Raw genomic sequence first — 26,606 nt, forward strand, 5'->3', positions numbered from 1 at the left:
TTGAAAAGTCATGTAAAACAATTTAATAAACATCAGAAAACGTACACTTAGAAGAATCAGATGAATAAACTTTCATTTTTGCATTTGTTACACATCTGGCCACGACAGACGCTGTCAATTTAGGTCTAAAGGACCTGTGTTACTAACTGTGTTATTTATTGCACCTCTGAAAGTGCAATGACAAAGTTGTCCATTCACAAGGCCTGGCAAAATGAGAACAGTGTTCATTTCGGCAACACTAAAGTAAGTTTCGCAGCCCCAGTGGTCTCTCAACGGAAAAATGTAATTGAAAGTGTTTTTTAATCTAGGAATGCGTTTAATCTAGGTCCGGGAAACAGGCTTCTTTAACAGGGTCCTTGCATTTTACATTGTCTAATCCACTGCATTACACTAACTAGCACAGTGTAATAAAAATGTGGATACAGCTCTGTTGAACCAAGCGATGCCTGAACTCAGGGCGCTCCAAATGAAGCAGTGACTAACTTGCTAATTCATTGAGCTCCCTCTCATTAAATGCCTCGCAATGTAACTGTCCAAAAATTTGTCTTTCTGGCATGGCGAGCAGCAAAGCATGACAATATTATTGGTTAGCAGAACAGAGTTAGCCTTTAGCGGCTAGCTAACAGAGTTAGCCTTTAGCGGCTAGCTAACAGAGTTAGCCTTTAGCGGCTAGCTAACAGAGTTAGCCTTTAGCGGCTAGCTAACAGAGTTAGCCTTTAGCGGCTAGCTAACAGAGTTAGCCTTTAGCGGCTAGCTAACAGAGTTAGCCTTTAGCGGCTAGCTAACAGAGTTAGCCTTTAGCGGCTAGCTAACAGAGTTAGCCTTTAGCGGCTAGCTAACAGAGTTAGCCTTTAGCGGCTAGCTAACAGAGTTAGCCTTTAGCGGCTAGCTAACAGAGTTAGCCTTTAGCGGCTAGCAGAGTTAGCCTTTAGCGGCTAGCTAACAGAGTTAGCCTTTAGCGGCTAGCTAACTGAGTTAGCCTTTAGCGGCTAGCTAACTGAGTTAGCCTTTAGCGGCTAGCTAACTGAGTTAGCCTTTAGCGGCTAGCTAACTGAGTTAGCCTTTAGCGGCTAGCTAACTGAGTTAGCCTTTAGCGGCTAGCTAACTGAGTTAGCCTTTAGCGGCTAGCTAACTGAGTTAGCCTTTAGCGGCTAGCTAACTCGCGCTCTTCTGAGGTCTCCATGCGAGATTCCTTCAGCGGTCTGCTGCGGGGCGAGGCGGCGGCATCGCCATCTCCCTTTTCCTGGTCGGGGGTGGATAGGTGCTCCAGCTCGTAGCGGCCGTTCAGGTCCCCTGGCCGGACATGGTCGGAGGTCTTCTTGTGCTCCCGGATCTGGGCCAGCTGGTGGCCGGCATACTCGGGCTTGGTGGTGAGGGGCCCCACCGGGACCTCCATGCCCAGGATATCGACCACCATGTAGGGCCGCAGCCAGCCCACCAGAGGGGTGCTGCCGGGGGTGTAGTGGGTCTGCCGGTGGTAAAACAGAAGTCCGTCCACCTGAGGACACACAGAATCCACTCAGTTTGGGCTTGTTACAGCTGCCTCATCATGCCCCTGGAGAGCTGTCTCACCTCAATGGTGGTGGGCTGAGCAGCAAAACAGACTCTAGTCAATGAGGTTGAGAGAGGTTCTATTGGGAGCTATAAGTTGAGAGATGGCGCATTGAACCGGGAAACCAAGACTAGCAATGTGTGTTCATTCTATGAAGTACACTTCATTCTTTCCCAAGAGTGTCGAGAAGCAAACAAAGGAGATTCACTCTACTGAAGAATCAGACCGTTCTGCCCCTTTTACAGACTACAAGTAAAATCACAGATGTACTATAGGACTAAATAGCTGCATTTGCAGTAATATGCAGTTGTAGTTGCTCTTACATTGAAGTTGTACTCCGTTGCAAGTGCTTGCTGAATGGCTTCCGTTGAGCAGGCAGTGCTTTGAAGACTCACAAACTTGAACTATGTAGAGAGAAAAAAAACAGCAACCACTATATTGTCAGACAGCACACAGGCCACAGTTAATTGGTCATCTAATGACAATATGACCATCTTTCCACAATCTCACGATTACACTTTTTTCATTTTAATACACCAAAATAAACTGCATGTGTTGGCGGTCATGGTCAAATCAAAATAAACATGGAAAAGGAGGTGACATCTTTTGTCCTTTTTTAAAAAATATATACTTTTTTGTGTGCCTCTAATCATCCTCATTGGACTAAATTGAAAAGGTCTATATACACAATATATTTATTATTGTGTATTGCTCTTACAGGGTTCCTCTTGGCAATGTCAGCCATGCCATCCGTCTCCTGGACTTTCGACTGGAGCCAGTAGAACCGGAACTCTGTCTGTTGATGGGAAAACAAACACCATCATCAACAAAGTTGTCATTAAAATCCCCAAATGACAGATGAATTGGTCAACATGGCAAAAAGAGCACATCTGTATCCCAGACACTAGTACTCCAGTACTGTAATTCCACTGGAACTTCAATGCTCTGCTAATCAATCTGTGTGTGCTTACTGGACAGTCATACACTGGATGGCCCCTCCAACACATGACATCCAGGATGAAGTAGGTCCGCTCCACCTCACTGTAGATACAGTCCAGGATGGTGTAATCTGCACACAGACCGAACATTAGCACTACCATGTGTGGTCATATATTTTTGCATGGATGCAGTTTGCAAAAACAGTGGTAGAATAGATGGGATGTCTCTTTTTTGGGTTCCATTTTGATTCCTAGCCCCTCCTAGCTCCAAACCCTCAGGGTGTTCACAGATCTGAAAGTATTGGATAGGTTAAGTAATAATGGTGGATGCTCTGCTTTGCCCGTTGGTCTAATTGGAGCCATCACTATATTGATAAGAAAAGATAGTACTTTAATAATCTTCAAAAGGGAAAATTTGATTGCACCAGCCAATACATACAAAACCAAACCCAGTCCAGTTAAATCTGTGAAACCTGACGAGGTGGAGGAACTGGAAGCTACAGATTGAAATGGGATCAGGCCCACATACCTTTTCCCATTGCTGAGTTGTGTCTGTTCCCTCCAGGCAACAGAGAAGGGAAGCGGTTCACACAGTAGCCACTTTTGGTGTATGCTGCAGTGGACCCCTTCAAAATTTTGGGAAACAGAGACGTGAGAGAACTTTTTCATTGTTACTTCAGTCAAATACACGTGTTTAGCAGATGTTATTGCGGGTGTAGCGAAATGCTTGTGTTTTTAGCTCCAACAGTGCAGTAATATCTAACAATTTCACAACAATACACACAAATCTAAAGGAATGGAGTTAAGAATATTTAAAGATTTGGACGAGCAATGTCAGAGCGGCATAGACTAAGATACAGTAGAATAGGATAGAATAGAGTCCATACATTTGAGATGAGTAATGCAAAATATGTAAACATTAAAGTGACTAGTGTTCCATTATTAAAGTGGCAAGTGATTTTAAGTCTATGTATATACAGCAGCAGCCTCTAATGTGCTAGTGATGGCTATTTAACAGTCTGATGGCCTTGAGATAGCTGTTTTTACAGGCACTCTGTCCCAGCTTTGATTCACCAGTATTGACCTTGCCTTCTGGATGATAGCGGGGTGAACAGGCAGTGGCTCGGGTGGTTGTTGTCATTGGGTGCTCTAGGTGTCCTGGAGGGCAGGTAGTTTGCACCCGGTGATGCGTTGTGCAGACCGAACTACCCTCTGGAGAGCCCTGCAATTGCCGTACACCGGACCAGTGATACAGCCCAACAGGATGCTCTCAATTGTGCATCTGTAAACATTTGTGAGCGTTTTAGGTGCCAAGCCAAATTTCTTCAGCCTGCTGAGTTTGAAGAGGCACTGCTGCACATTCTTCACCAAACTTTGTGTGTGGACCATTTCAGTTTGTCAGTGATGTGTACGCCGAGGAACTTGAAGCTTTCCACATTCACTGCGGTCCCATCTATGTGGATGGGGGGTGCTCCCTCTGCTGTTTCCTGAAGTCAACGATCAGCTCCTTTGTTTTGTTGACGTTGGATGAGGTTATTTTCCTGGCACCACACTCCCAGGGCCTTCACCTCCTCCCTATAGGCTGTCTCGTCATTGTTGGTGATCAGGCTTACTACTGTTGTGTTGGAGGCGTGCGTGGCCATGCAGTCATGGGTGAGAAGGGTGTAAAGGAGGGGGCTGAGCAGGCATCCTTGTGAGGCCCCAGCATTGAGGATCAGCGAAGTGGAGGTGTTGTTTCCTACCTTCACCACCTGGGGGGCGGCCCGTCAGGAAGTCCAGGACCCAGTCGCACATGGCGGGGTTCAGACCCTTGGCCTCGAGCTTAAATGATGAGCTTGGAGGGTACTAAGGTGTTGAATGCTGAGCTATAGTCAATGAACAGCATTCTTACATACACTACCGTTCAAAAGTTTGGGGTCACTTAGAAATGTCTTTGTTTTTGAAAAAAGCAACAAAAAAAGTCCTTTAAAATAACATCAAATTGATCAGAAATACAGTGTAGACATTGTTAATGTTGTAAATGACTATTGTAGCTGGAAACGGCAGATTTTTTATGGAATATCTACATAGGCGTACCATTATCAGCAACCATTACTCCTGTGTTCCAATGGCACGTTGTGTTAGCTAATCCAAGTTTATCATTTTAAAAAGGCTAATTGATCATTAGAAAACCCTTTTGCAATTATATTAGTACAGCTGAAAACTGTTGTCCTGATAAAATAAATAAAACTGCCCTACTTTAGACTAGTTGAGTATCTAGAGCATCAGCATTTGTGGGTTTGATTACAGGCTTGTACTTGTGCAACAGACGCTGACACTACACATCCAAGTATATCTGACCAAATTATGAAAGACGAGCATCGTCATTTTTTATTCCTGAAAGTGTGGAAGAGGTGAAAAAATTGTCGTCTACCAACAATGACAAGCCGCCGGGGTCTGACAACTTAGCTGGAAAATTACTGAGGATAGTAGCAGACGATGTTGCCATATCTTCAATTTAAGCCTACTAGTAAGTGTGTGCCCTCCGTCCTGGAGGGAAGCATAAGTTATTCCCCTACCTAAGAATAGTGAAGCCCCCTTTGGTCAGCTATTTGAGCCAGTAATCAACCTGTTTCCAACCCTTTGTAAAATTTTGGAAAAAATGGTGTTTGACCAGATACAATAATGTTTTACGGTAAACAAACATGACTTTTAGTTTATATGGAAGGATATTCAACAGGTACAGCACTTACACAAATTACTGATTATTGGCTGAGAGAAATTGATGACACAAAGATTGTAGGAGCTGTTTTGTTAGACTTCAGTGCAGCTTTTAACATTATCGATCATAGTCTGTTGCTGGGAAAACATGTGTTATGGCTTTACACCCCCTGCTATATTGTGGATAAAGAGTTACCTGTCTAACAGAAGACCGAGATTATTCTTTAATTGAAGCCTCTCCAACAAAATCCAGGTAGAATCAGGAATTCCCCAGGGCAGCTGTCTAGGTCTCTTACTTTTTAAATCTTTACTAATGACATGCCAGTGGCTTTAAGTAAAGTCAGTGTGTCTATGTATGTGGATGACTCAAGACTATACACGTCAGCTACCACAGGGACTGAAATGACTGCAACACTTAAAGAGCTACAGTTAGTTTCAGAATGCGTGGCAAGGAATAAGTTAGTCCTAAATATTTCTAAAACTAAAAGCATTGTATGGGATGGGACAAATCATGGGACAAATCATTCACTAAACCCTAAACCTTAACTAAATCGTGTAATGAATAATGTGGTAATTGAGCAAGTCGAGGAGACTAAATAAAATGTTGTGTCACATGAGCCAAATACTCTAGAAGAAAAAGAAACGCACACCTATTTAGGCGAGGTGCTGGCTAGCGGAGTAGAAAACTTAAAAATAAATGAGAGCCGCACACTCTAGGAGCTCAGATGCAAAAATATTTAATTTACCAACGTTTCGACAGGCAAGCTGTCTTCATCAGGGTACTATCACAGACACTGCGGGATGACTCGTTTAACATGAGCCGAATACAACAGGTGTAAACTGTTGAAATGCTTACTTACAAGCCCTTAACCAACAATGCAGTTCAAGAAATAGTTAAGAAAATGTTTACTAAATGAACTAAAGTAAAAAATAAAAAGTAACAAAATAACAATAGCGAGGCTATATACAAGGGATACAGGTACTGAGTCAATGTGCGGGGGTACAGGTAGGTTAATATGTACATGCAGGTGTAAAAACAAAGGAGGGGGGGGGGGGTCAATGTAAATAGCCTGGGAGTCCATTTGATTAATTGTTCAGCAGTCTTATGGATAGGGTATAGAAGCTGTTAAGGAGCCTTTTGGACCAAGACTTGGCGCTCCGGTACCGCTTACCGTGCGGTAGTAGAGAGAACAGTCTACGACTTGGGTGACTGGAGTCTTAAGACAATTTTTCGGGCCTTCCTCTGACACCGGCAAGTATATAAATCCTGGATGTCAGGAAGCTTGGCCCCAATGATGTACTGGATCGTGCGCACTACCCTCTGTAGCACCTTGTGGTCAGATGCAGAGCAGTTGCCATACCACGTGGTGATGCAACCGGTCAGGATGCTCTCAATGGTGCAGCTGTAGAACTTTTGGAGGATCTGGGGACCCATGCCAAATCTTTTCACTCTCCTGAGAGGGGAAAAGGTGTTGTCGTGCCCTCTTCACAACTGTCTTGGTGTGCTTGGACCATGATAGTTTGTTGGTTTTGTTGGTGATGTGGACACCAAGGAACATGAAGCTCTCCATCTACTCCACTACAGCCCCGTCGATGTGAATGGGGGTGTGTTCAGCCCTCCTTTTTCTGTAGTCTACGATCAGCTCCTTTGTCTTGCTCACGTGAAGGGAGAGGTGGTTGTCCTGGCACCACACTGCCAGGTCTCTGACCTCCCTATAGGCTGTCTCATCGTTGTCGGTGATCAGGCCTACCTGTTATGCCGTCAGCAAACTTAAATGGTGTTTGAGCCTTGCTTGGCCACGCAGTCGTAGGTGAACAGGGAGTACAGGAGGGGACTAAGCACACACCCCTGAAGGGTCCCAGTGTTGAGGATCAGCGTGTCAGATGTGTGTTGCCTACTCTTACCACCTGAGGGCAACCCGTCAGGAAGTTCAGGATCCAGTTGCAGAGGGACTATGGTGGTCTGCTTGAAACATGTAGGTATTACAGACTCGGTCAGGGAGAGGTTGAGAATGTCAGTGAAAACACTTGCCAGTTGAGCCGCGCATGCTCTGAGTACACATCAGTGTTGCTTGCCTCGAAGCGAGCATAAAAAGGCATTTAGCTCATCTGGTAGTATCATGTCACTGGGCAGCTCGCGGCTGGGTTTCCCTTTGTAGTCCGTAATATTTTGCAAGCCCTGCCACATTCGACGAGCGTCAGAGCCGGTGTAGTAGTATTCAATCTTAGTCCTGTATTGATGCTTTGCCTGTTTGGTGGTTCGTCTGAGGGCATAGCGGGATTTCTTATAAGCGTCCGGATTATTGTCCCGCTTCTTTAAAGCGGCAGCTCTAGCCTTTAGCTCGGTGCGGATGTTGCATGTAATCCATGGCTTCAGGTTGGAATATGTACGTACGGTCACTGTGGGCACAACGTCGTCGATGCACTTATTGATAAAGCCGGTGACTGAGGTGGTACACTACTCAATGCCATTGGATGAATCCTGGCACATATTCGGTGTCCTGCCTGAAGTAACCCTGGATTGTAAACTGTCTTGGTCAAAACATATTGATACAACAGTAGCTAGGATGGGGAGAAGTCTGTCCATAATTAAGCGCTGCTCTGCATTCTTAACAGCACTGTCAAGGCAAGTCCTACAGTTTTGTTGCCCCTGGACTACTGTTTAGCTGTGTGGTCAGGTGCCACAAAGAGGGACTTACACAGAGAGCTAACATTAATAATATGCATGTCAATCTCTCCTGGCTCAAAGTGGAGAAGAGACTGACTTCATCACTACTTTGTGAGAGGTACTTACATGTTGAATGCACCGAGCTGTCTGTTTGAACTACTGGCGCACAGCTCGGACACCCATGCATACTCCACCAGACGTCTCTTCACAGTCCAAGTCCAGAACAAACTATGGGTCGCTCAGTACTACATAGAGCCATGACTACATGGAACTCTATTCAACTCAAGTAACTCACGGAAACAGTCAAATTAGATTTTTTTTTAAACAGACAAAAATACACCTTATGGAACAGCGGGGACTGTGAAGCAACACAAACATAGGCACAGACACATGCATACAAACACAATAACATACGCACTATACACACATGGATTTTGTGTTGTAAATATGTGGTAGTAGAATAAGGACCTTACGGCACACACTTAATATGTTGTGAAATCTGTTGTAAATGTACTGTAATGTTTTTACGAGTGGCGCAGCGGTTGACCCATAGGGCGGTGCACAATTGGCCCAGCGGCGTCCCGGTTAGGGGCCGGCTTTACTTGGCTCATCGCGCTCTAGCGAATCCTTGTGGCGGGCCGGGCTCCTGCAAGCTGACCTCGTTGTCAGTTGAAAGGTGTTTCCTCTGACACATTGGTGCAGCTGGCTTCCGGGTTAAGGGGACAGGTGTTAAGAGTGGGTTGGCAGGTCATGTTTTGGAGGACGCATAACTCGACCTTCGCCTCCCCAGCCCGTTGGAGAGTTGCAAAGATCGAAATTGGGGAGAAAATAAATAAATGTATAACTGCCTTAATTTTGCTGGAACCCAGGAAGAGGAGCTTCTGCCGTCTTGGCAGCAGCTAATGGAGATCCATAATAAATACAAATGTGACACGTAAGGAAACCACTGATTGGTCCTTACCTTGGAGGCGACGATGAGAGAGCGCTTCCCCACGGGACAGACCACCATGAGCCAATCAGTATCCAGTTCCTGAGGGACGTCCACTAGCCACTCTGACAGCATGAGCTGGACAGGAAGAGAAGCCTCAGTTCAGTTACATTCCTGTGACTTATTTTGACTGAATTAAAGAGTTTAGCACACAATTCATTTTCTGTAAAATACCTTTTCTAATCATAAAATCAGTACTGTTTCATAAAACAGTTTCTGTCCTGCCTAACTGCTTTAACCAGTTCATTTGAAGGGATGTGTATATTTCAGAAACAAATGAGATGTATAAATACTGGCAGAAGGAAAATGCTACCATGGCAAGTCATGTGCTCTCTTCCAGTAAAATAATGCATTGTCAGAAATATCTCTCTGACCTGGTTGGCATAGTACTTTGGCAACTTCTTCCTCTCAATCTCCATCCCATCATCCTCTGCATCCTTCTCCTTCTGCTGTTCCTCCTCCTTTCTGTCCACCACCACTGCTTCCTCATCACTATCTTCCCCTGTCCAGTCCCCATCAGCCAGACGGCGTGCATGGTTGACATAATTCAGCCTTTTCCTAAAGACAAGAAAGAACACATGAAGTCAAGGGGAAATGGAAACGTAATTAGTAATGATGTCCATTTCTCTCCGGTGGCGTTGGCAAATTGCATACAGTGCCATACGAAAGTATTCAGACCCCTTGGATTTCTTGAATTTGTGTTACAAAATAGGATTAAAATTTTCTTTCATTGTATTTTCTTTGTCAAAAACATACACTAATGTCAAAGTGGTAATAAATTCATAAAAAAAAAAAAAGATTCATAATTCTGCTGCCTCCCTCAAATCTCAAATGTTGCAGCTGTACAACTTTGAGGATCTAAGGACCCATGCCAAATCTCCTGAGGGGGAATAGGCATTGTCGTGCCCTCTTCATGACTGTCTTGGTGTGTTTGGACCATAGTAGTTTGTTGGTGATGTGGACACCAGGGACATGAAGCTCTCAACCTACTCCACTACAGCCCTGTCAATGTGAATGGGGGTGTGTTCGGTACTCCTTTTCCTGTAGTCCACGATCAGCTCCTTTGTCTTGCTCACGTTGAGGGAGAGGTTGTTCTGGCACCACACGGCCAGGTCTCTGAACTCCTCCCTATAGGCTGTTTCATCGTTGTCGGTGATCAGGCCTACCACTGTTATGTCATCAGCAAACTTAATGTTGGAGCCCTGCTTGGCCATGCAGTCATGTGAGGGGCCCCCGTGTTGAGGATCAGCGTGGCAGATGTGTTGCCTACCCTTACCACCTCAGAGTTGCCCGTAGGAAGTCCAGGCTCCAGTAGCAGAATCCCTTAGCTTAGTGCAGGCACCACCAAGCTTGAAAATAAGGTGGTTACTAAGTGATGTGGTGTTGGATTTGCTCCAAACATAGAACTTTGTATTTAGGCCAAAACGTGTATCCCTTTGCCATGTTTTTTCCCCAGTATTACTTTAGTGCCGTTGCATACAAGATGTATGTTTTGGAATATTTTTTGGATTTGTCTTCTTTTCACTCTGTCATTCAGGTCATTATTATAGAGTCACTACAATGTTGTTGATCCATCTTCAGTTCTGTCCCCTCACAGCCATGGAGTTCACCAATGGCCTTATGGTAATATCCCTGAGCAGTTTCATTCCTGTCCTGCAGCTCAGTTCAGAACAGCGACTATCTTTGAGGTATCTGGGTGATTTAATACAATGCACAGCATAATTATTAACTAGACCATGCTTAAAGGGATAGTCAATGTCTGATTTGTTATTGTTGCCAATCACTGCTTTGAAAAGCTCCCTGGTCTTTGTAGTTGAATCTGTGATTGAAATTCAACACTTGACTAAGGGACGTTACAGATGCTGTATGTATCGGGGACAGACTATTTCTTCCACTTTGACGTTAGAGTATTTTGTAGATATTGTAAAAAAATAAATAAAAAGACAAATCCATTTTAATCTCACTTTGTAACAAAATAAAATGTAAACAAATCCATGGTGTCTGAATAGTTTCGCAATGCACTGTATTAATTGGGTGACTTGTTAAGCTAGGTATAAATAAACAGATTCGGTTCCAACAGCCCCGGACCCAAATTATTGTAATGCCCCCACCCTATCGTCCAACTAGCAATTTATATCAGTCCGAATGGTGCTCCCGACGGCGCACAAAAAAAGGGGCAGAGCTGAGAGGTAGGAGTTGTATCAGTGATTCGGCTATGCATACTGTAGGCCTATTATATGGACTGGAATTACGCACCTATTTCAATCCATGAAGCTGGGAGAACACACAATGATGATGGTTCATTGTTTTGTGCATAACAGTGATTTATTTAATAGGCAAATAAGAGTACAGGGCCTACTGAACTAGATGAATGGGTCTGTCAACTGAGCCAGAAATACAAAAAAAAAAATGTACCTCTAAAAAGGCCAACATTGGAATAATATTTGAAAATAGTTGCTTTAAATGTGCTTAAATAATTGCCCTACATGGTAGAGGTGATATGCGCATTGGCTATAGCCTCATGTGCACACCGATGCTGACATGAGGCAGCAGAAAATGAATCCAAACTTGACTTTTAATTACATAATAGATGTAGTCACCAGTCAGATTTCACAAATTTAAATGTAGGATGTTTCATATTAACGTGTCAGGACTTGATTCTGTCGACATACTCGTTCAGATCAAATGGTCACAAGAGCAGAGAGAAAGGTCAGTGCCTGTTGCCCACCGCACATCACCACCTTGCAATCTGAGCTCGAGGCACAGCCAGCATTTTGAAACCATAAATAGTTTGAAAGCTGGTCATTTTACTTCATATAGACCTAATGAGGCATTTCTTACCTTGCTTCAAAGTAGCATAGCCAAAATCCGACCATAGAAATGTTGAGGGAATTATTTGATAAACACTTCATGTGCCATTGAAATCAGCATTTCTCTTCTTTTTTTTTAAATCAACGTTTTCAACAGCCAAAGTCACAATAATAGCCATATTAGCAACCCATTCTAGTTGATGCATCTTTAGAGCTACCTTCTAAATGATTCTCTGTCATATGAAACCACTGGCATGTGCGGTGCGCATCAGAACAGTGTTTTCCTACTACTTGCATTTTGGTACATTTGTGCTTATAATGTGTAGAAATAATAGTTTATCAACATTTTAAGCTAAAAAAAAAAAAAATGACTTCCGATTTTTTAAAACATTTTTTGGTTACTACATGATTCCATGTGTCATTTCATAGTTTTGATGTCTTCACTATTATTCTACAATGTAGAAAATAGTCTAAATAAAGAAAAACCCTGGAATGAGTAGGTGTCCAAACTTTTGACTGGTTCTGCATATATCAATTTGGGTCAGGTGTGCATCATTTGAACGCTTGTTCTATTGCAAACATTACTAGCTAAATTATGAAATACGATCTTACAGTGTTAGGCTTCCATTAAGCAATTCAGAGAAGTAAATCGTCATTTTGGTATGCATAGAATGGAGTCGTGAGTGCATTTAGATGCAAGGTCAGTAAATGTTTTTCTTCACAATACAACCATTCTGTTCAGAACAACCCAGGGTATAACGCCATGTCATCTTGTACCTGTACATCAAACATTATTTTCAGCATTTCCCTCACCCAGACAACAAAATTAGGGATGCACGATATAATTATTATTATTTTATTTTTTTTAAATTGGTAAGCCTATCGGAATCGGCCGATATAAGCTAAAAAATGCCAACATCGGCCCGAGGTCTAGGTTAACGGTGATGTGTAAAACCGATGTCAAAGCTGACGTGCATACCTATATAACATAGGTAGATAAAGTAATGACACCACGAAAAATATAGCGCTACACGTGCAACACGGCATTTCTAACCTAGCCCACAATGTCTGCTGTGTGGATCGAGCAGGCAACAAGTCGAGCAGTCATTTGAAAGAGTAAGGACATTTCAGCGAGACAAGTCAAAGGCGAAATCCATTAATGCCAAGATAATGGAATTCATTGCCCTTGACAATCAACCGTTCTCTGTCATTGAGAATGTTGGCTTTCGCCGACTGGTCGATCACCAGTACACACTACCAAGTAGGCACCATTTTTCAGATGTTGCCCTGCTGGAGTTACACAGTATTGTTGACACTCACATCCATGTATTTCTTGCTATGGGCGTCACTGCTATTAGCTTCACGGCTGACATTTGGACCTGCGATGTCAGCCCCATGAGCATGCGGAGTCTGGCAGCACAGTGGGTCGACGAGGATTTCGTACTGAGGAAAGTCGTATTTCATGCTCAAGAATGTGCTGGTTCTAATACCACTGCTGCCATTTCAATGGCATTTGAGAACATGTGTGAAACTTGAAAACTCCTAGCTCCATTCAAACAACTGACTCGAGAACTAAGCTCAACTGTGTCTGCAGCAGACGTGATACCCTCTGTAATGGCATTGAAACGTCTGCTCAACAAAAATACCAACACAGACCGTGGGGTTAACTTGGAAAAGTACTCTACTAGAGGCTGTGAACAAGCGATTCGTGGCATTCTCTCTGAGCCTCGCCACCATGCTCGATGCTAGGTACAAAGACCGCTACTTTGATGCAGACAAGAAACAGGGTTTACGTGAAATGTTACAGACACAGCTGGACAAGATGGAAACGGACACAGTGACAGTGCGCACCGAGGAAGAGAGGCCACGGACAGACAGAGCTGAAACTTCACTGCTTGACATGTATGATGAAATCCTGGTTGAGACTGATCAAAGAACAACGAAACAGCACAGCAAGTAAGTGAAAGAAATAGGTTTGGATTATGTTTTACTGCTAATGGGGACATACGTAAATGCCAACAAAACAACTTTTTGGTCAGTGTGTGTGTGTTTCAACTATTTAACTGTACTAGAATGCTTAAAAGGCCACTAAAATGTCTAAAAATCAGTTATCGGTATCATTTTATTTGGCAAGGAAAATCTCATATCGGTATCAACCAAAAATATAATATCGGTGCATCCCTAAACAAAACATTTGCAGAAGTTGCTCAATTAGCTGGAGGGATGGGGGCAACATCTTGTCGTGTGCGGAGCTCAAATTTAGAACGGCTGTCAGTCAAAACCCATACAGATTTGTGAAGCGGAGACTGAGCTCTGATGTCATGTATAGCATGTTACTGTACAGCCAATGCATTCCAATTTAGAAGCTTATCAGTGTCCAGGTAAGGGCTACCTTTTCCGACTCGTCCAGATATAAATGACCTTTAAACTGTCTGACCTTATGTAATGAGTCTGATATGGATGCAGGCTTACAGCTACAGGGCTTCAGATATATTCATTAGCAGCTAGCAATAAGCCATCCGTTGAAAACCACATAGCCTATTAGAGGGCAGGATGGAGCTGCCCACAACCATATGAAGTTCCTAGGGGTTAGGGGCTAGTAGGCCAAGTTGTGTATGGACTTGGCCTGTAATTGGTTAGGGAACTAACGTTTTCTGCAGATCTAGAAAGCGCCGCCGTCGCTCGCTTTGCTCCAAAACGCTGAACTTGGTCTTGTACTGGGCCATCCGTGGGTGGGGGGCCGCTGTGCTGTTGGCCTCCTTCGAGACGGCGAAGCTGGCCGAGAGAGCTTGGGTGAGGTCATCCATGGTGGTGGTGAGCCTGGAAATACACACAAAGGCATGAGTTAGGGAGGTGTATGGTGAGCTCAGCTAACCCTTGCTATATCAAGGAGCCACTTCTACTAGAGCGCAATATGAGAGCTGACAACAGAGCTACCAAACTCAAACTGGATGATAATGCAAGTTGACTGATCAATATGCCAAAATCGTTAGCTAATTTGCTATAGTGCATATAGTGTCACCACCCCAGGCAATTTGGCATGTGTCATGTACCTCTTCCCATCACAAACTATTTGCACATATAATACAAGCTCTCTGTGGAAGTCAATCAATTATATGCTATATGAAGTCAGTGGGGGTGCAACGTTTGGAGCCTTACAATAAGGATAGATGCAGTAAAGAGGTCAATGAAACACACACCGTGGCTAATAGGACACCCTGGCAACACTACACCCCTGCAGTCTGCTGCACCGAACGAGCAATTCATGCGCACCGAGCCTACTCTTCTGCCTTGTTCAAAATTTGATGGTTGTGGCTGCATCATGGGTATGTTTGTCATCGGCAAGGATTAGGGAGTTTTTTTTGGGGGGGGGGGGGGGGATAAACGGAACAGAGCTAAGCACATCCAAAAACCTAGGAGAAAACCGTTTGTCTACTTTCCAACAGACACTGGAAGACAAATTCACCTTTCAGCTGGACTATAACGTAAAACACATGAGTTACTTACCAAGACGACATTGAACGTTCCTGAGTTGCCTAGTTAAAGTTTTGACTTAAATCTGCTTGAAAATCTATGACAAGACTTGAAAATGGCTGTCTAGCAATGATCAACAACCAATTTAACAAAGCTTGAAGAATTTAAAGAATAATCCATGGCATACCCTCTCCATTCAAGTTTTAACTTAACAGCCCTTCACTGACATGGAGGTAGGCTATTGGAAGAGTGCATGGTGGGTGGAGGAATTGACTGACAAATCTATGGATATCAAATCAAATTTTATTGGTCACATACACATATTTAGCACATTTTATTGTCAGTGTAGCGAAATGCTTGTGTTCCTAGCTCCAACAATGCAGTAGTATCTAACAATTCACAACAATACACACAAATATAAAGTAAAAGAATGGAATTAAAAAATATATAACATTTTAGGACAAGCAATGTTGGAGTGGCATTGACTAAAATACAGTAGAATAGAATACAGTATATACATATGAAATTAGTAAAGCAGTACGTAAACATTATTAAAGTGACCAGTGATTCTATGTCTATGTATATATGGCAGCAGCCTCTAAGATGGAGGGTTGAGTAACCGGGTGGTAACGGGCTAGTGATGACCATTTAACAGTGAAATGGCCTTGAGATAGAAGCTGTTCTTCAGTCTCTCGGTCCCAGCTTTCATTCACCTGTACTGACCTGGCCTTCTGGATGGTAGTGGGGGGAACAGAAAGAGGCTCGGGTGGTTGATGTCCTTGATCTTTATGGCCTTCCTGTGACGTCGGGTGCTGTAGATGTCCTGGAGGGGTCCTGGAGGGCAGGCAGTGTGCCCCCGGTGATGTGTCGGGCAGACCGCACCCCCCCCCTGGAGAGCCCTGCGTTTGCGGGCTGTGCAGTTGCTGCACCAGGCGGTGATACAGCCCGACAGGATGCTCAATTGTGCATCTGTAGAAGTCTGTGAGGGTCTTAGGGGCAAAGCCAATTTCTTCAGCCCTCTGATGTTGAAGAGGCGCTGTTGTGTCTACTACACCACACTGTCTGTGTGGGTAGACCATTTCAGATTGTCAGTGATGTGTACGTCGAGGAACTTGAAGCTTTTCACCTTCTCAACAGCGGTCCCGCCGATGTGGATAGGGGTGTGCTCCCTCTGCTGTTTCCTGAAGTTCAAGATCAGCTCTTTTGTTTTGTTGACATTGAGAGAGGTTATTTTCCTGGCACCACTCCGCCAGGGCCCTCACCTCCTCCCTGTAGGCTGTCTCATCATTGTTGGTAATCAGGCCACCCACCGTTGTGTCGTTTGCAAACTTGATGATTGAGTTGGAGGCCTGCGTTGCCACGCAATCATGGGTGAACAGGGAGTACAGGAGGCGGCTGAGCAGGCACACTTGTGGGGCCCGTGTTGAGGATCAGCGAAGTGGATGTGTTGTTTCCTACCTTCACCACCTGGGGGCGGCCTGCCAGGAAGTCCAGGACCCAATTGCACAGCGCAGGGTTCAGACCCAAGGCCCCAAGTTTAATGATGAGCTTGGAGGGTACTATGGCACTGAAGGCTGAGCTATAGTTAATGAATAGCATTCTTACATAGGTATTCCTCTTGTCCAGATGGGATAGGGCAGTGTGCAGTGCAATGCTGATTGCATTCTGTGGATCTATTGGGGTGGTAAGCAAATTGAAGTGGGCCTAGGGTGTCAGGTAAGGTAGAGGTGATAAGATCCTTAACTAGCCTCTCAAAGCACTTCATGATGACAGAAGTGAGTGCTACGGGGCGATAGTCTTTGAGGTCTGTTACATTTGCTTTCTTGGGTACAGGAACAATGGTGGACATCTTGAAGCATGTGGGGACAGCAGACTGGGATAGGGAGAGATTGAATATGTCCATAAACACTCCAGCCAGCTGGTCTGCACATGCTCTGAGGACGCGGCTAGGGATGCCGTCTGGGCTGGCAGCCTTGCGAGGGTTAACTCACTTAAAATGTCTGCGACGTGGCTGGATTTCCCTTTGTAATCTGCGATTATCTGTAGACCCTGCCACATGTCTGAGCCGTTGAATTGCAAACTCCACTTTGTCTCTATACTGACGCTTTCCTTGTTTGATTGATTGCCTGACATAGGGAATAACTACACTGTTTGTATTCAACAACTACTCCCAGTCACCTTGCCATGGTTAAATGCAGTGGTTCGCACTTTCAGTTTTGCGCGAATGCTGCCATCTATCCACGGTTTCCGGTTTGGGTATGTTTTAATAGTCACAGTGGTAACAACATTGCCTATACACTTCCCGATGAACTCAGTCACCATGTCCATGTATACGTCAATGTTATTCTTAGGAGGCTACCCGGAACATATACCAGTCCACGTGATCAAAACAATCTTGGAGCATGGATTCCAATTGGTCAGACCAGCGTTGAGTAGACCTTAGCACGGGTACTTCCTGTTTGAGTTTCTGCCTATAGGAAGGGAGGAGCAAAATGGAGTCGTGATCTGATTTGCCATAGGGAGGGCCTTGTAGACATCACGGAAGGGGGAGTAGCAGTAATCAAGCGTTTTAGCAGCGCAAGTACTACAGTCAATGTGTTAATAGAACTTTGCTGGGGTTTTCCTCAAATATGCTTTGTTAAAATCCCCAACTACAATAAATGTGGCCTCAGGATGTGGTTTCCAGTATGCACAAAGTCCAGTGTAGCTTGAGGGACATTGTGGTATCGGCTTGAGGGGGAATATACACGGCTGTGACTATAACTGAAGAGAATTCTCTTGGGAGGTAATACGGTCGGCATTTGATTGTGAGGTATTCTAGGTCGGGTAAACAAAAGGACTTGAGTTTCTGTATGTTATCACAATCACACCATGAGTAGTTAATCATGAAACATACACCCCCACCTTCATTCTTCATATGTATATACTGAGTTCTTTTTCCTGTCTGTGCAATGTACTGAGAACCCAGATGGCTGTATGGACGGGGACAGTATATCCGGAGGGAGTCATGATTCTGTGAAACAGAGTATGTTACAGTCCCTGATGTCTCTCTGGAAGGAGATCCTCGCCCTGAGCTCATCTACTTTATTTTCCAGAGACTGAACATTAGCGAGTCATATACTCGGAAGCGGTGGATGGTGAGCACACCTTAGTCGGACTAGAAGTCCATTCCGAATACCTCTTCTCTGGCGGCAGCGTCTTGGAGCAGCCTCTGGGATAAGTTCAATTGCCCTGGGGGGTAAGAACAAAGGATCCAATTCGGGAAAGTCGTATTTCTGGTCGTAATGCTGGTGAGTTACCGCCACTCTGATATCCAAAAGTTAATTCCAGCTGTATGTAATAACACTAAACATTCTGGGCTAATAACGTAAGAAATAACACAAAAAATAGATATATACACTGCAAAGAGCTAGAAGCAGAGCTGCCATGTCTGTCGGCACCATCTTGTCTATAGCACCATATAGCCTAATTTTGTCTGTCAAACAGGTAGGCCTACCTCTTATTTCTTAAATAGGGGAAAATAAGCTCCAACAAAGCCCTTGTTAGTTAAGTCTAATTAAACTATAGATGGCTGAAATTAATTATGCCCACTCGACTTGGGCATAATTGTCCATTTCCAATTGATTGTGACGCAGCTGCTGCTTCAAGTTTCAGCACCACAATGTAAGTTACTCAAATCTGGCTTATTGTGAGGTCAATAACTCCAATAAATACATCATGGATATTCTAAGCCTGAGCCCCGGCCTGCTCTCTTTCTAATCCAAAACTTTGTGTGCTTCCTTACCAACAGCTGTGCTGTAAAGGCCTACGGTGGCAGTTCAGTAGAGTCAACGGATTCTTCCGGTTTATTTTATTTTATTAGGCCTACTCTAATCTTGCGCGCGGATTAGCCTAGCTTGCTACTACAATAATTGATTTTATTAAAAACATTGTTTCTGCTAGCAGATACCCATAGAGGTCCATTAAATTGTGCTAACGCTAGTTAGCATTGGCTCTCGAAACTATCTCCAACTTCCTTCATACTGGACACAGAGACATGCAAATAGTATCCACAAGTTCATCGGACTCTAGGGAAGTAGACAAAGGGCTTAATTGCCAAATCCTGAAGTATCCTTTTAAGTTCAAATCAATACAGGTACTCTTTAAATGATCTGAGGCTGGGGATAACTAATCAATATTTGAAAATCACCCAGAATGACCAGTTAAGAAACCATTAAAGGGACTAGTATATCAGATAAAGTTCTAAACTTCATCCACCATGGCAGGAGGGAGATAGACACCGCAACAAATAAATGTACTTCCAGTAAACAAATGCTCAAATTGCTTCGTAACAGAAATATCAAAAATATGCACTATGCAGAAATGGCTCTGCCATTTCCTGGTTGATAAAATTCAAATAGTTCACCTAATTTCAGATTGTAACAAAACAAGCAACTATAGTGTAAAGCAGCGGTACTCATCTCTTACCCCACGACCCGGAGCCTGCTGATTTTCTGTTCTACCTAATAATTAACTGCACACACCTAGTGTCCCAGGTTTAAAGCAGTCCCTGATTAGAGGGGAACAATGCAGTGGAACTGGCATAAAAATGTCCAGAGTTGAGTTTAAGGGGTGTAGAGAATCATTGTACCATTAAACCTCTGAAATATATTTTCCCATAACCAAAATATTGTATTTTCAGCTGGTTGAAGCTGGCTTACAACACTGAAAGTAACAAACACAAAACTTAACGGTAAGCATAGAAATGGTGCACACAGAACAGATCTAGCGCTTCTTAAACTCGCTTTCAATGAGAATGACAGATCTATAATATTTCTATGTACATTTGGTTTGAGTCGACCAAAGACTTACATATTTCAGCTTTAAGAGATTGAGTCACCACAAAATTTAAATGTAACATGAATGGCCACTCCACCACCTTTCTTTACCTGTCGCACCTAAAAATGTTCTAACCATTTAGTTCAATGGCATAACCTGAACTAAATTCATTTAACCACGTTTCAGAGAGACCAATTTCAGAGTTAGTATCTCATACCCAAATGTCTATCGTATAAAGGTTTTTAAATAATACTCCACATATTTAAGTGCAACAGCCCCATATGAGATTTAAAGTCAGAGAGGCTATCCAAGCTAATCGGCATAGTGTCATCAGCAGTTATTGGTTGAGCATGCTGGATCTTTACCAAGGTCGTTGGGCGAACAGATGCACGCATAGCAGACTGAGCATTCGACAGACCTCCCTCAAGCCACTGGATGCAGGGACAGGGTTAAGAATTGGGTGAACAGTTACAGTGGCAAGAAAAACTATGTGAATCCTTTGGAATTACCTGGATTTCTGCAAAGAAGTCACAACAATAGACAAAAAGTCTGCTTAAACTAATAAACCATTTTCATGTCTATTGAACACACAAGGTAAACATTCACAGTGCAGGGTGGGGAAAGTATGTGAACCCTTGGATTTAATAACTGGTTGACCCTCCTTTGGCAGCAATAACCTCAACCAAACGTTTTCTGTAGTTGCGGATCGGACCTGCACAACGGTCAGGAGGAATTTTCGCAAAACAGTTTCAGTAATATTCTTGGGATGTCTGGTGTGAATCGCTCGAGGTCATGCCACAGCGTCTCAATCGGGTTGAGGTCAGGACTCTGACTGGGCCACTCCAGATCTCGTTTTTTATTCTGTCGAAGTCATTCTGTTGTTGATTTACTGTGTTTTGGGTCATTGTGCTGTTGCATCACCCAACTTCTGTTGGGATTCAATTGGCGGACAGATAGCCTTACATTCTCCTGCAATTGTCTTGATTGACTTGGGAATTTATTTTTCCATCTGATAGAAAGCTGTCCTGGCCTTGAGGCAGCAAAGCAGCCCCAAACCATGAGGCTCCCTCCACAATTCTTTACAATTGGAATGAGGTTTTGATGTTGGTGTGCTGTGCTGTGCCTTTTTTATCAAATCAAACTTTATTTGCCACATGCGCCAAATACAACAGGTGTAGTAGACCTTACAGTGAAATGCTTACTTACAAGCCCTTAACACTTTTTTATTCTAAAACTACATTGTTGGTTAAGTAAAAAAACAAAAAAACAAATAGAAAATAAAAGTAAATAAAACAGCAGCAGTAAAATAACAATAGCGGGACTATATACAGGAGGTACCAGTACAGAGTCAATGTACGGGGGCACCAGTTAGTTAATTTAAGTAATATGTACATGTAGGTAGAGTTAAAATGACTGCATAGATAATACACAGAGTAGCAGCCACGTAAAAGAGGGGTCTGGGTAGCCATTTGATTAGCTGTTCAAGAGTCTTATGACTTGGGGGGGTAGAAGCTGCTGCCTTTTGGACCAAGACTTGTCACTCCAATACTGCTTGCCATGCGGCAGCAGAGAGAACAGTCTATGACTAGGGTGGCTGGAGTATTTGACCATCTTTAGGGCCTTCCTTTGACACAGCCTGGTATAGAGGTCCTGGATGTCAGGAAGATGGGCCACAGTGATGTACTGGGCCATACACACTACCCACTGTTGCGCCTTACGTTCGGAGGCCGAGCAGTTGCCATACCAGGCAGTGATGCAATCAGTCAGGATGCTCTCGATGGTGCAGCTGTAGAGCCTTTTGAGGATCTGAAGACCCATGCCAAATCTTTTCAGTCTCCTGAGGGGAAATAGGATTTGTCGTGCCCTCTTCATGACTGTCTTGGTATGTTTGGACCATGATAGTTTGTTGGTGATGTGGACACCAAGGAACGTGAAGCTCTCAACCTACAGCCCCATCGATGTGAAGGGGTACATGCTTGGTCCTCCTTTTCCTGTAGTTCATAATCATTGCCTGTGTCTTGATCACGTTGAGGGAGAGGTTGTTGTCCTGGCACCACACAGCCAGGTATCTGACCTCCTCCCTATAAGCTGTCTCATCGTTGCCTGTGATCAGGCCTACCACTGTTGTGTCATCGGCAAACTTGATGATGGTGTTGGAATCATGCCTGGCCATGCAGTCATGAGCAAACAGGAAGTACAGGAGGGGACTGAGCACGCACCCCTGAGGCCCCCCCCCCTGAGTTGAGGATCAGTGTGGCGGATGTGTTGTTACATGTCTAGTTTAACGTAGATGTGCAAACCAGAAGTCAAAGCTGACGTACCTACATTATATAGGTATGCACATGACGCCACATGCAACACAGCACTCAATGTCTGCTATGTGGATCGAGCATTCAACAAGTCAAGCAAGGATTTGAAAGATTAACAACATTTCAGCGAGACAACTCAAAGGCGAAATCCTTTAAAGCCAAGACAATCAACCGTTCTGTCGTGGGTGATGTTGGCTTCCGCCGACTGGTCGAACACCGGTTAACACTACCAAGTGCACTATTTTTCCAAAGTTACCCTACCGGAGTTACACAGTATTAGCGTCACTGCTATGAGCTTCACAACATACATAATATGGAACGCCGTTTGGGTCTTTGCGTGTCCAAAACGATACAGTAGCACTGTCAAAGCTGTACAAAAAAGTCAGTAAACAAGCAAACACCGGCCACGAACGATGTGTTTACAATACATAATTGCTAATAAAGCATAATTTGTTTGACCACAACTTCTGGGGTAGCTAGCATTAGCTTGCTACCTAGCTAGCACCAATACAACCAGCCTGAAAACAATGACCGATAAAAACTGTAGTCATTTTCATTACTCTTAGCAATGATTTAGGAATACTTCTAAGTATTAGCTAGATTGCCACTTGTTGTTCGCCTATTGAAATTGAACTTCAGTTCATGAAAATAAATAGCTAACCAGCTACTTAACCCTGTTGCCCAAAGCTAACGTTATAAGCAGCCAGCTAGCTTAATCTGGCTAGTGAGCCTCGACAGGACCGGGTTGTGAAGCTTGCCACAATAAGGATTGGGCACAATAGTGGAATTTGCGGTTTGCCTTCAAAATAAAAGTATGTCATTGACAGTGATGCAAATGAATACAAATAGTAGAATTAGGCCACACTTATTTTGAAGGCTAGCCTCAAAGTCCACTAATGTGGCTAGTCCTTATTGTGGCTAGCTTCACATATATGTGTCCGACCACCATTAATCAAATAAGAACTATCATATAAATTAGGGTTATTTTAGATGACACCTAGATATATAGTTAGCTAGCTAAGTGAAAGTAAGTGAAAGAAATAGGTTGATTATAGAGGTCGACCGATTATGATTTTTCAACGCCAATACCGATTATTGGAGGACCAAAAAAAGCCGATAACAATTAATCGGACGATTTTTTAACATTTATTTGTAATAATGCCTATCACAACAATAGTGAATGAACACTTATTTTAATATAATAGATCAATAAAATCAATTTAGCCTCAAATAAATAATGAAATGTTCAATTTGGTTTAAATAATGCAAAAACAAAGTCGGAGAAGAAAGTAAAATGTGCCATGTAAGAAAGCTAACTTTTAAGTTCCTTGCTCAGAACATATGAAAGCTGGTGGTTCCTTTTGACATGAGTCTTCAATATTCCCAGGTAGGAAGTTTTAGGTTGTAGTTATTATAGGAATTATAGGACTATTTCTCTCTATACCATTTGTATTTCATTAACCTTTGACTATTGGATGTTCTTATAGGCACTTTAGTATTGCCAGTGTAACAGTATAGATTCCGTCCCTCTCCTCGCTCCTACCTGGGCTCGAACCAGGAACACATCAACAACAGCCACCCTCGAAGCAGCGTTACCCATGCAAAGCAAGGGGAACAACTACTCCAAGTCTCAGAGCGAGTGACGTTTAAAACACTATTAGCACGCACATCAGTTACACCAGCCTAATCTCGGGAGTTGATAGGCTTGAAGTCATAAACAGTGCAATGCTTGAAGCACAACGAAGAGCTGCTGGAAAAACGCACGAAAGTGCTGTTTGAATGAATGCTTATGAGCCTGCTGCTGCCTACCACCGCTCATTCAGACTGCTCTATCAAATTATAGACTTAGTTATAACATAACACACAGAAATACGAGCCTTAGGTCATTAATATGGTAGAATCTGGAAACTATCATCTCGAAAACAAGACCTGTATTCTTTCAGTGAAATAAGGAACGTCCCTATTTTATCTAACGGGTGGCATCCATAAATCTAAATATTGCTGTTACATTGCACAACCTTCAATGTTATGTCATAATTACGTAAAATTCTGGCAAATTAGGCAGCCCAAACTGTTGCATATACATTGACTCAGCGTGCAATGAACGCAAGAAAAGTGACAATTTCACCTGGTTAATATTGCCTGCTGAGTGCACTGAGATGCAGTGCCTTAGACCGCTGTGCAACTCTGGAGCCCAATCGGACGTTTCCCCACCACTTTCAATGTACTATTTAGCCTTGTGTGACTACACTGTCCTCCCGTCTCTCTCGGCCTGAGGACCTTCCTGCCCCCACCTTTTGCTGGATGTTATACAGATGTCTTCCCTTACTCTCCCCTGTTCCACAACTCTTGCCACTTATTTTTAACCACTGTTGCTTCCCCGGAGAATAATGTAGACAAGCAAATGCAAAAATAAGCTAAGAACACACATTGCTCTGCATGCAGAGATTTTTCATTGAGAATTTGACTACCCGAAAAACAAGTTTGACACGGCGACATGTAAAGGTGCCTTAGCTCTCTTGGTTTAGCCTAACTGCGCCACTGCGCTCAACCATTAATAAACCCTGCCTATTTCTACAATTTATCTTCTTAAAATGTTAAAACAAACTTTAACCACAATGTTAACTTTATGACTAACCCTAAAATTTTATTAAAGGCCCAAAAGTATTTTTTTTCCATTACGATATAGCCAATGTTGACTTTGTGGCTGAGCTAGCTAGCGTTAGACGTAGGAACCGGGATGCCATAGGAATTATTTATGTCCTGGATAAGTTTGTTAACAACGTTACTTCTATGTTCTGTAACGTTGCTCACTGCATGTCACAATTTATTGCGCGACGACTGGGTGATGTAAAATGTAACAACTGGGAGGGTGTCAGTCTGTGTCACATTGTATCAACTTGACAAGAAACAGCAAGTTGGACCAAATGGATACGCATTAGCAGCTAACTACCTGTTGTAGCTAGCTACATCCACCGCAGCATTCATTCAAATACTTTTAGCTGGCTGGTTGCCCTGCATTTAAACTCTTCACATTTGTGCGATCTGTTGTTAAAATAAATAAACAGACTAGCTAAGTGGTTAGCTAGCTAGCCAGATTTTAAACTACCTTGACGAAGAACGAGGCAGGCGGGCTGAGATGTCACGTTTCTCCTACCAGCAGATTTTTTGTTGGCCAAGCAAAATACCTCCCGGAGTCGTGTGTTGTTTCAGGGCCTTTCTTCTTCTGTGAGTTTTATATGGCGGTTGGCAACCAACTTTAAGGTGCATTACCGCCACCAACTGGACTGGAGTGTAGACCAGTGACAGTCTAATAACAATCGATCCCCTTCTCTCACATATTTCTGGCACTGAAATAGAACATGTTCCACTGCCTCCTGACAATGATCACAACACCCAGTCAGATGTTTGCCCACCACTTTCAATGTACTATTTAGCCTTGTGTGTCCCAGTCTCAGCCTTGTGTGTCTACACTTTCCTCCCTTCCCTCTCGGCCTGAGGACCTCCCTGCCACCACCTTTTCTTGGATGTTATACAGATGTCTTCCCTTACTCTCCCTGTTCCACAACTCTTGCCACTTATTTTTAACCACTGTTCTTATTAATCCCTTGGTTTTTGCTTTACTGATCGACAATTCCGTCTCAACATCATGATGTTTAAGAGCCTGCTTGGCAATAATATCCATTTCCTCATTCCCCTCTACTCCCACATGAGCTGGTATCCAGAGGGAACATCACAAATTCTCCAGCTGTTTCGCCATATACAAACACTGCAAAACCTTGTACAATACATCCTGTCTGCTCTGAGACACACATGAATTTAAGCTCATCAGTGCTGCACAGGAGTCAGAGCAGATGACTACCCTGTCTGGCCTCAACCTCCTCCACCCACTCTGCAGCCAATAGTATGACCAACAACACCATTGTGTGAACAGATAAATGATCCGTTGCTCTTTTCATCACTGCCACCTTAAACTCAGGAACACTAAAAGCTGCTTCTGTCCTCCCTGTTATAGGGTCCTTAGCTCCATCTGTGAATATATTCAAGAAAGCATAGTATTGTGTCCTTAAATGTTAACTTACAACTGAATCTACTACTTCCCCAACATCTCTTAACCTCTCAAGCAACCCTAGATCTAACACTAGTTGAGGAAGACACCAAGGTGGGATATCAGGAAGAACCACAGAGGGAATAAACTCCCTCCCCCCAAAAAACATCTCTCTCACCGTGCAATTGTCTATCCACCCAAAGCATGTATTCAGATTTTGTTCATGCTCCCAGCACTCTAGGAGCACCATTTTTGTAGGATGTGTAAACTTATGTCCTTGTAGATTTACCCAATATGTCAT

General features: G+C 43.4%; 1 protein-coding gene across 1 annotated transcript; it reads right to left on the minus strand.

The window, feature by feature from the left end:
• On the minus strand, positions 1–25,472 carry snupn (snurportin 1). Its single transcript, XM_055934908.1, has 9 exons — positions 25,367–25,472; positions 14,306–14,476; positions 9,221–9,404; positions 8,820–8,924; positions 3,020–3,116; positions 2,524–2,621; positions 2,271–2,348; positions 1,876–1,956; positions 1–1,498 (listed from the first exon to the last, which is right to left on the minus strand). Exons 2-9 carry the CDS (start codon positions 14,461–14,463, stop codon positions 1,145–1,147), a joined length of 1,155 nt encoding a protein of 384 aa, XP_055790883.1. The 5' UTR covers positions 14,464–14,476; positions 25,367–25,472; the 3' UTR covers positions 1–1,144.
• Between the last annotated feature and the right edge of the window lie 1,134 nt (positions 25,473–26,606).

Source organism: Salvelinus fontinalis, chromosome 9, assembly GCF_029448725.1.
Source record: "Salvelinus fontinalis isolate EN_2023a chromosome 9, ASM2944872v1, whole genome shotgun sequence".
Lineage (NCBI taxonomy): Eukaryota > Metazoa > Chordata > Actinopteri > Salmoniformes > Salmonidae > Salvelinus > Salvelinus fontinalis.

Excerpts from the sequence above, each read along its gene's own strand:
- snupn (XM_055934908.1), bottom strand. The coding sequence starts at position 14,463 with ATGGATGACCTCACCCAAGCTCTCTCGGCCAGCTTCGCCGTCTCGAAG. Across the intron at positions 9,405-14,305 it reads TTTCTAGATCTGCAGAAAAC|GAAAAGGCTGAATTATGTCA; the intron begins GTTAGTTCCCTA and ends TCTTGTCTTTAG. Across the intron at positions 3,117-8,819 it reads CTCTCATCGTCGCCTCCAAG|GGGTCCACTGCAGCATACAC; the intron begins GTAAGGACCAAT and ends AAAATTTTGAAG.